Below are 11,321 nucleotides of genomic sequence, written 5' to 3' on the forward strand. Positions count from 1 at the left end.
CCTACAGTTGTGAAGGCAGGGTCAGGGCTGCGATGTGTCCATATCACATCTGAGTATGCATGAATTTACCGGTTCTGTGATCATTCCTAGCCAAGTAGTTCAGAGCTGGTCTGAAACTTCCTCAGCAACACAGTGCTGTTCGGTGTATATTTTCTGTTTTGTGTTTTTAAGGTGGCAAATAATTTCCTGGTTTTCAAAAACAGCCCATAAATGTTAACAAAATCAGAAAAAAAAGTTTTACAAAGAAAAATATTTCCCTGAGAATATGAAAACTACACTGAAAACATCTGTGCCAGAGTTGATATACAAAACCTAGGGATCTCTTCCGGCTATGATGGTAAGGCAATACATGGAACTTCAAATGTGGGTTCCTGGTTTGAACAGCCTGGTAGCCACAGCATGGTGCATAGGAATTCATAGGTCCCAGAAATCAAATGATTTTCAGTGAGACATAGAAGGAAACTCCTTTCTTAGGTCCAAATTACCTACCTATCTGGGAGTGAGGCCTAGCTTCTCAATGCTGAGCCAAAAAGCCAGGAGAGTATCCAAAGCTATCCTTAGAAAGAAGTCTTTTAAAACCTCTTTTTGTTCCTTCTCGTTTTTGATCATCCCCTGGTTCTCTCCCATGCACAGGCATTCCCCCTGCAAAGCAGTCAGTCAGACAGCAATATTCTGCAACTGTGGAAAGCACCTACTCCCAAATCTCAATATTCACCACTGAGCTTTGGGTCCAAATGGAGCTGAAGGATACCTTCCCTCCCTAAGATGAGGGCTGAGAAAGATTTGTGTGCTAAAATTCGCTGCCAATAATAAAGGTCAGCTGCTTCCATCTCCTGCTGAGCTTGCTTATATATTTTTTTTTTTTTTGTAATATCTACCTCCTGCTATGGGTACTGATTGCACATACTTATGTTGACGTCTCAAGGTGGTGAAGCTTCTAGCACTGCCTTGTGTTTCAGTTTCAGGACATCTTGTTGTGTCCAGTTCCAACATCTGTTAATTTTGTGCCCCCAACTTTCATGACTGTCTGTAGTGCCACTGCTCTTGCTGCTTGAGTGGCTTATCTCCTTCCAGACCTTGCAACCTTTTTCCAGAGTTCTTGAGGAAGGGAGAAATGAGAAAGAAAAAAAAAAAACCAAGAGGTACCACTTCATTTTCTGCAAGTTCTGAATTGCAGAGCTTTCTCCATCTCCACCTCTCCTGAAAGATGTGGTGGTAGATGCTCTAATAATGAGGAACACTGGAGAGTTTTGTAAGTCCCTGCTTGTACCTGTCACTGGCTGTTTTCTTCTCAGGGGGTGAGGAAATGGGATGGCACCCAACCAGTGGCATAGTACACAGCAGGAAACATGGAAGCTAAGTGTCTCATCATTGCCAAGCTATTTTTGACCCTAAGAGTAAATGTAAAACACAGTCCAAGAGATAAGTCACCTAACGCTAAACTGCAGCTCTCCTGACTACCAGCAGAGAAGGCAAGCAGGGGTATCTAAGCAAATGGGTTAATATCACTCTAATACAGTGACTCAACATGATTGAGCCCCTTAAGTATGACTGCTTTGACTAATGAGTACTTAACACTTAATTATAGTATTCAAAGCACTTAATTAAAACACATAATTAAGACATCACACAGGAAGGTCAGCACTATTTTGTACTTGTGAAAACTGGAGAAAGGAAATTACTCGAATAGGGCCACACAGGTGAGACAATGACAGGCAGGGATGCAAAACGAAGGCATTCTATCTAGGGCATGCTCTCATGGATTGTACTGCATCTCAGCAACTATTAGCAGAGGATATGTTTTATATTTTTATGCATCTCCTCCAGTTATCAGGTATATCGATGCATACACAAAAAAAGTCTGTGAATCATCTGCCTATGTTGGGACTTCACACTGTTATCTCTGTCTCTCTCTCTCGCTCACTCTGAGGAAGCCAGGTGTCTGATCAGTCTCTGTAGATATTTTCCATGTCTAATACTAGTTTTTCCAAACAGATTTTAGAGAACAACTGAATTATGCCACCTAGATTATCATGTCCATTTTTTAGAGACTTGGGATCACTTTTAAAATACGAATTGCTTTCCTTAATAATGAACAAAAAATGCCAATTTATTTCAGCTGAGTTAGTGGCCTAAGGGCTGTATGGTATCACTGGTTTTGCAGTGTGTATTATTCAGCAAGAATGGATGGATCCATGGCATAAATATCCAGTAAAGAAACACCACATACTTTGACTATGAATAGCATGAACACGCAGCAACTATATCAACAATTTGCTGCCCTGCCAATAACCTTTATAATTGCAGGGAAATCCCAGATTCAGTTTAGGGTTTCCTTCTTTATCCACGGACTTTGGAAACATTACTACATTTAATGGCAGACAATACAAACACTATTTCATAGTTTTCTGGAGAGGTTTTTTTTAAATGCAGCACTCTTGATCTTTACCAGCTGTTGAGTCAAATTTGGCATAAGCCTGTTTCTTTACGTAAAGCCTGCAAACAATATGGATCGTAAAATGAGTAGGGCACAAACCCAATTTCAATTGCAGGCTGGGATTCCCCTATGCTTTCACAGGGAAACTTGGTTGATAACTTTGTTTGCTATTGGGTGAGGCATGGAGACCAAGCCCATTGTATTTAACCTTTGAATACCAGAATATCACTCGAGCTCTAAAGCCAAGCCATTAAAATAAGAAAGGAGAAATAAGTCATAATACATAATAAAAACTTGATTGTTCCTTTGCCATCACTTAACCCACAATTCTATATTTTCTTGCTGTTTAAATTTTTATGTAATGTTTTCATAACATCCAATGTTCGTTTGTTTTTTTCCCTTTCCTGTACTGAACAGAAGTACAGTTTATGGTACAGTAATGAAACCTGGATATTGCCTTATATAAGGCAATGCAAGGACATCTTGCTCAATATTCATGGTAAACTAAGAATGATTCATAAAGTTGTAATAAGATCCAAAATCTAAACAGTTCAGTGTGAAGGGTTTTTAAGTCACACACCTCAAAACACTATTATGTTACATAAAATAGTTATGTCACTATTTCCATCTTAAGTACAACCAATGCTTTACTCTGATAAGGAGTACCCAAGGAGGTCAAAACAGCTTACAAATATTCAAGGGACATAGCCACCTTGAAATTTAGTGTGCTGGTCAAACTCAACAGTTTCAGTTATTAAACCTGCTCAAAACCTTCTGACAATACCCACAGTCTGAAGAATGCAGAAAAATGCAAATTAATTACTTTTCATTCCCCTATTGCTTTATGAAGACCCACATAACCTCAGAGTTGACTCTGCAGAAGAGAAATCCACTATACAAACTTATGGGAAAACTTCATAAAGAAAAAAACAATTTTCTATAATATTCACTTGTAGCAATAGCAGCTACAGAAAACTTCTGATAGTTTTAAAGCTACAATATGTCATTATCACATTAAGCAAATTGCTAGAAAAAATCTTTGTGATCTGAGGTGTTATAGCAGAAGGCAGCACACATACTGCACATAGACAAAGACAAATTGTGACCCCTGGTTAGTGCCCCTATAAAGACCATTGAGTTATAAATTATGGAGAAGATAAACTGCTTCCTTTTAAAGTAACACAGGTTGGAATGGGATTGAGGCCACAAACTGCGGTTGGTTATGCAGGGAAATTGAAGTTACTTCCAAAGGAAAAGAAAGAAGGAGTTTTCTCTAGCAAGCTAGTCATGAGACTCTAAAGTTCATGTAGCTAAAATGCTTTGCACTAGATTGAAAATGCTATGCTGGCAGTAATTTGTCTTGTTGAGATCATTATTGTTCCCAGTGAGAAAACATTTTTGTCCTAAAAAGTCATTAATGCATTCAAGATTCTACTGAATACATCTAGCAGAAACAGTGCATAGAGAACACGAACTGAATCCTATCTTTAACATCACAAATGATTGATTGATTCCATTATACTGGAAACAATGTATTTCCCCTGTAAATAAAAAAAAAAAAAAAATACACTTTGGTCAGTTATCAAACCTTCAGTATTGGAAAACTTGTAAGACAAACACTTGAAGGCAAAGAAAGGGATCCAGTCTACCAAACCTCAGGGTTGTGTCTATACCTTATGCATCTAGCGAATCGGTCATCTTCTTTCTCTGTCATATTTAAGATATGACAAAGAAAGATGTCCTTTAAGGTCCCCAGAGGCAAGTCCTATCCCCTAGACTGAATCTCACCAAAAAAGGTTGCTATTGTTTTTTACATGCTGAGTCTGACAGTCATACACTCTTTGGAAGGATAAATCAGAACAGTAAATCATTTCTATTTTAAACTCTCATTGCAGCAGACCAAGGAGCGTAAATTATTTAAAATACATGTGTGTTTGCATTCATAAACATAAGTACATAAAAATTCTTGAAAAGTACTCAGGTACATCTAGAGATTAATCTCTTATGACTACATTTTATTATTCTAAAAACATTGTATAAGTGGATAGAGACTACAGAATTTGAATGCAGGAATACGGGGGGGGTGTGGGGTGTGTCCCCAATCTAGTATTTTATAAGCATCTTTATTCATGTTATTTTCCAAGATATGTATAAAATATAGAATAAATGGCTGTAACATGTACTAACTTAATATCTGGGCAGTACCACCACATTCAGACAATCTTTAATATGTCTTATTGCCTGTCATAAACACTGACACCTTCAAGCAGAAGTCTGTACAGACAGCCAAATTCTTTCATGCCATCAATTTCACTTCTCTGTAGCAAGTACATAGGTATCATCCTCTACTAAGACTGAAAGTCAGATTCCCTATTATTTTATCCTTTTTTAATCTATCTTTCAATTTTCTCTATTCTTATAGTTTCAGAATGCCAACAGAAGCGGAATATCTCCATACTGCCCCTTTGTGGGCATATTTGGAAACATACAAAATTCAAAGCTGTTAAAGAGATGGTATGTTTCACACTCCACTTTTATGCACATACATAAGTCATTAAATTTAATACTGCAGTTACATTCATCCCATAAAATGAAAAACAGGTTTTACTCTTTCTCAAGCTTAATTCATTTATTCACAGGAAAGTCAGTGTTTCACATATTCCTAACATAATTAGCAATTTCTGAAACCTCCTGTTCCTCCCTCCCTCATCTCTTTGGCACCACTGCTGTTGTAAAAACTGACTCTCCAAAGTAATGAATATGAACTAAATAATGTTGTTCAAATAAAAAAGACAGATTAAAAAAGGTACTAACAACAGTATTTGGAAATAGTGTAAGATGCATTTTCTCTGCTCCCTTCCTAAGTCATCTTTGTCACTTTGGATACTTAACTCAGAACGACAGGAATATAAAGTGAATGTTCAGGACAGCTGAAATATTTTTCCATTTTTGCTTTCTTGCTTTTCTTACAATTATTTTGGCAGCATACAACTACTATATTAATAGATAGTAAATAGGAACAAGTAAGAGATTACCTGAGAACATGAAAGTCCACATTCTTCAATCCTGGGAATATTCTGACAATCAGACTTCCAAAAAAGAATTATTAGAAGAATCTGAACATGAATACTTATCATCCTAAACTGAAAAAAAAAAAAAAAAGCAAAACCTCAGAAGAAATCTTCTACTCTGACAATTCTCCCTCTCATGCCAAAACTTTAATATGAATTTTAGTCCCTCCCACAGCACCTCTGAGCTCCTCCCTCTAAAACTTTCCAAAGACAGAAAATTGCTAGTTGTGGGAAATATAAAGCATGTTCAACTCATTTCTTATGTTCTGTAGTGAAAAATGGGAAACGTGAATTTCTGACAATCATAGTAAAAGCCTTTTCCTTCTGGATTTCATCATGTCAGCTTTAGATCAGTTTTAGCAAACGTCTTTTCTGTAAATTCTCTGTATAAATGGGAATTTTGTTTCTAGAGTGATGTACCAGGCAGGCAGGCTCACTGGAATCCAAATGCATTCTTATGTCTATTTATTTTCCTGTTTTCTAATGCATTGAATAAAAAGAAAAACAGCTTTGCTGAGGTGGGTAGTCTTGGAAGACTGGTTTCTTGGTTTTCATCATCAGGAAAAACAGATTCTTTTACCCCAGAAATCTGTGCCTTGAACTTTTTTCACTTATTATTTAATCGTATCAACAGAAGCCTCTTGTTCTATAGCCTACCTCCAGTTTTTGGATTTTCAACACACTTGGGAAGTATGCATGCTTTGCCAAAGAAGCTCAACACCACCAGCTCTGAAAGCAGGGTACGAGTGAGTCACAACAGCTCAATACCTGTTAACATAACAAAATGCCCAGGACCGCCTTTGTGGGTGCTACCTTGCATAGCCCCACTACCCTTCACAAGGAACAAGTATTCCAAAACCACACTGTGGTTCATATGGAGGCTATATGTGGTGTGTTATGCTCATAGGTGGAATAGGGAGTTATTCTTCCATAGGGAGGGCTTGCTCACAACTAAGAGAGATATCCTTCAGTAGGACAGTGCCAGAACCCAAGTCCTCAGTGCTCCTGCAAAACTTCTTACATCAGTTAAAGTAGGGAACACAGAATTAACACCATCTGCTAGGATCTGGCTTTACCAGTATTTTTTTAAATAAACAGGTGAAAGACAATGTCTACTCTGCCGATGTATCTAGTACACTTGTATTTTAGATACTTTCATGTGAGTCCAGTTTGTCAATTTTCCAAAAAGACTTTATTTTTGGAAGTATCAATCACAGCACTGAACAAATTGTTATTTAATTATTTTGGTTAAAAAATAACAATTAAATTTCATCATCTATACATAAAAATATATCAGATCAAAGATCTGCCCAGTCCACTCTCCTGTGCCCAACAGCATCAGTAGCAGATGCTTAGGAAAAATAAGAAAGAAGTTAAATGTGCTACTTCCATGGATTATTTTAACCAATATGCTGCCAAGTTCCAACACCCTGGATCTTATGGATTTTCTGAACTGAAAGCCTTGTGGACATCACTGGTTTTAATAGCCTTTTCTGGACCTTTCCTACACAAATTTGTACAACTTTTTGCATCTATTTATCCTTTTGGTTTTCAAAACTTCTTGTGGCAATGAGTTACACAATTAAACTATGTTTATTTGCTTTGTTTTGATTTTAAAACTGCTTCCAAATAGTTCAGTTGGGTTCCCCCCTTGTTCTTGCTTTAGAAAAAATAGAGAATATCCATTCTCATCTCACCTTTGCCAAAACAGTTACAATTTTATTGATTTCTAACTTATGTCCCTTATTTTTTCTAAGATTAAGAATATACCTCTTCGTTTTTACTATACCCTTTTGTAAGACAGGGGTCCCGCACACAATATTCAGGAGTGAGCAGATCAAGGATCTTTTACACAGTAGCATTCTGATGTTGACTGAAACATCAGAAGCATGATGTCCCTCTCCCAAAAAGCCATTTTGACCCTCCTTAAGCAAGCCAGTTCAGTACACACCACAGTTAGTAGTTTTTCAACTTCAGTTGCAATTTATGGGGCCCTGTAGAATACTGTTTGATTACTGTTTCAGATATTTGTTTTAAACTTAGATCTGAGACAATTCCTCCACTTCATCCTTCAGTAGGTTCCCTGTAATGAATTCCACTGCAAGCAAGCAAGCATTTCACTTTTTTACTGTGTCGTTAGAGTCCTTGAGCAAAAGCTGTCCATTCATACCTCCATTACTAGTCAGTTCTATAGATTTCTCCATTACTAGTCAGCTCCATAGACTTTTTCGGAGGGTTCCTTCTCATCTTTGGTTAAAAAAGGATGGTATTGACCTTTCTTAAAAATGTTGCATTGGGAGCTGCAAAAAGATGTTTTCTTACAGGTGGCATTTTGGGGGATATCTTATATATGTACTGTTATGAGTTTTCCCTACATTACTTCTAAAGAAGCTCCTTGTGCCTGGAAAGCTTGTATCCTTTCAACTGCTCCTTTTAATTTCCTTTTGGAGACTTACTCATTTTACATACTTCCTTTTTTACTTATACATTAGCATAGCACATTTTTTCAGATGTTGCACTTGTGTCACTACAGAAGAGCAGATTTTTGAGTGGCTGCCTGGAAAGGGACCAAGAGTTCTTTTTCTTTCTATGGGGTATGTGATTACTTGCTCCAAGCAACAGTCATTTGTAGTGTTTACAAATTCAGTTTCTGCATCAAGTCCTGAGGTAACACTCCTCCAGTTTCCATAGAAATTACTGATGTCGCTCACTTACTAAGTTTCCTTCTCTCTTACTGTTTCTGGTATTTCTTAGCACACCTGTGTCACCTTCTGAATAAAGTGGTTAGTAGCACTGCTCTAAGCTCTAACAGTATACTCTTTCTATGCAGGAACACTGTTTCAGTCCAGACAGTTTCTGTAATAGCCGTTATTAAGTTCAGCAGGCAACAACCTTATTGTTATTTACTTTATTTGACAGTAAGCTTTTTTAAAATCATGTCTAAACTAGCACAATCTACTTTACTGTTCCTACATAATTTATATCCTGGAATTATAGTGTTCATCCATTGTTTTTATTACATCAGGTTGCAGAACCCCCATTAGGCTAACATTCCCATGAAAAGCTGGACAGTATAATAGACCCATGCCGTGTTTTTTGAAAACTATCATTTATGTAGAAGCATCTATGCATGTGAAATTTATATGGGCACTAATCTCTTAGGCTCCCTCCTCAAATGGGACTCTAATTCTTGATAATAATTCTTGAATATAATTTCTTGATAACCGATTTCTCTTATTCCTTGTTCCTCACTACACCTTACCTATATTTTAATCAACATTTGTCTTGTGTTTGACATTTTTATTACTTCATCCCTGAAGAACAGACGATAGCAAATTATATACTATCCTGCTTCTACCAAGGTTCCCTCTGTCTTTATTCTTAAGACTTGTAAAAAAAACCCTTAATAGGAAGTGCCTCCTTTTGCACTTTGGTATTATAGACACTTTGTGCCCTAAAGCTTTATTAGAGCACTGATCAAGGATATAGAAGAGCCAAAATCTAAACATTTCTCAGTCCCAGAAGGTTTGAGTTCAAATCTTGCACACTTCAGGACGGTAGCCTGGCTGCTGAGGTTTTTGTAATAACATGCAGAGATAGACCCTAGGGTACAGAGCAAAATCCAGTACTTCCTGTTCTCCATTCCCTCTTGGGTCAAGCCTGATCTCTGGACCATCAGCCCAGGTCCCTCCTTTTTAATTGCTCTCTGGCTTCACAAATTTTGCATGCTTGGCTACACACTTGGCCCATTTCAAAAGAGACCACTAATATAATTCTACTGTTGCTCAAGTGTGTTTAAGGAGCATTACATGGAAATAAAAGTTAGGACAGGTGTATCACCAGACATAACTAAGCAGCCAGACATGGATTTTGTCACTTGTTGTGTAGGAGTTTAGGCACAGAACTCCACACAGACTTCTACCTTGGCTACATATTTACTGACTTTGTCGAGATGAACATATCAATGCGTAGGCTGGAAGGCATGTCCCTGTCACATCCATACTGGAGAAGTCCCAGCCTTCTTTGGAGCACAATAGCCACATTCACACTACATTTTGCAAGAGTATCCTGTCATACAGCACTACACACTTTCATGTCTCACCAACACAGGCACACGTATCTTATAATTATTATTCCAGCTGTCTTGAGATGAAGGGCCATGGCCAGCACAGTCCCATGGCTCCTCTTTTAACTCAGTGTGCAGTCATATTGCCTGCACCAGGCAACAGACATCTTGCCTCAGGGCCACTCACACCAACCACACGGCAGCTGAGTGTTTATAACTTAACAGCTTCTTGTCATGTTGGGCAAGCTCTGGAGCAGAGCCATGTGGGGTGCTACTGTCATCACAACAAAATATTCACAATGATTCAGAAGTCTTGGGAGTTGTACTTTTCCAGGAGTGTGCCTACATGTCCTGTCCAGAGTAAGCCTGCGCAGCCAGGCCAGGTACTCAGTGGAGGGTACCAGCAGGGCACAGAAGTCCCACAGAGCCACAAGACAGGTTGGTGAAACAGGAGCTGCCCAGTGCTTCTGTGTCCAGCATGTTACTGCTTCATTGTCCAAAAAGAATCATGCCTTATTTCCTCTACATGATCCAAGAGGACCCTCACTCTCTTCCCCAACGCCGTCCCTTTCCTACAAGAGTGACAAGTATTCAGCAATGATGGCAGATGTTACAGTAGGTAGCACCTTAGGAGCACTGCCTACAACCTGTAGAAGCAGTCAAAGCACACCCAGAACTGCAGGTAGAGGCTGGAAATGTCATTAAAGCACAAGTCTGCAGTACAAATGAAATGACCCATGGGATGCAAGGATGCTGCTATTTCACCTGGCTGATGCTGTACTATAAGCAGGCACTTATAGCTAGACCCAATGTTGATGAGATTACACACTATTTGTAATTACCCTGCATTTGGGCCCCTTTGGAAAATGCAACTTTCAAAATATGGCCTTAAGCAGAGGAAGGTCAGGTGCACCAGACACCTAGGGATTAAGTCCTATGTATGCAACTACTATTAAAACCATGTATACTGTATCTAGGCAGCAATATCTAGTTAAGAAATTATTTACTTCCAGGTAGAACTACTAGCCATAGTATTGTTTCCAGGGATATTGCTTCCCTGCCAAAGCAAGCCAGTTTCTCCTGCGAGTAATCGAGTTCCTCCTTGTATCTACTTCTCTCACAACCCACAGTTCCAGGAAAAAGGCAGGAAAGGATGAAGCACTGCTGGAAGATTGTCCCTGCCCTCACCCTTCTCCCTCCAATATTGTCATGGTTTAACCCCAGCCAACAACTAAGCCCCACACAGCCGCTCACTCACTCCCCCCCGCGGTGGGATGGGGGAGAGAATCAGAAGAGTAAAAGTGAGAAAGCTCGTGGGCTGAGATAAAGGCAGTTTAAGTAAAGCAAAAGCTCCACATGCAAGCAAAGCAAAACAAGGAATTCATTCACCACTTACTTACCATGGGCAGGCAGGTGTTCAGCCATCTCCAGGAAAGCAGGGCTCCATCACACGTAACGGTGACTTGGGAAGACAAATGCCATCACTCCCAACGTCCCCCCTTCCTCCTTCTTCCTCCAGCTTTATATACTGAGCATAACATCCTATGGTCTGGAATATCCCTTTGGTCAGTTGGGGTCAGCTGTCCCAGCTGTGTCCCCTCCCAACTTCTTGTGTACCCCCAGCCTACTCGCTGGTGTGGTGGGGTGAGAAGCACAAAAGGCCTTGACTCTGTGTAAGGAGTGAGCAAGCAGCTGTGTGGTGCTTTGCTGCTGGCTTTAGTTAAGCCACAACACCCACTGAGGAGGG

General features: G+C 39.1%; 1 protein-coding gene across 1 annotated transcript in view; it reads right to left on the bottom strand.

Moving 5' to 3' along the window:
- The window catches only part of IL17REL (interleukin 17 receptor E-like), a 46,859-nt gene extending 41,285 nt beyond the window's left edge, over window positions 1–5,574 (bottom strand). The window contains exon 1 of the mRNA XM_010581270.1: window positions 5,473–5,574. Coding sequence (XP_010579572.1) covers window positions 5,473–5,574 — 102 coding nt within the window. The remainder of the gene's footprint in view (window positions 1–5,472) is intronic.
- Window positions 5,575–11,321: the final 5,747 nt, after the last annotated feature.

This window comes from Haliaeetus leucocephalus, unplaced genomic scaffold (assembly GCF_000737465.1).
Source record: "Haliaeetus leucocephalus isolate CR32 unplaced genomic scaffold, Haliaeetus_leucocephalus-4.0 Scaffold763, whole genome shotgun sequence".
Classification (NCBI taxonomy): domain Eukaryota; kingdom Metazoa; phylum Chordata; class Aves; order Accipitriformes; family Accipitridae; genus Haliaeetus; species Haliaeetus leucocephalus.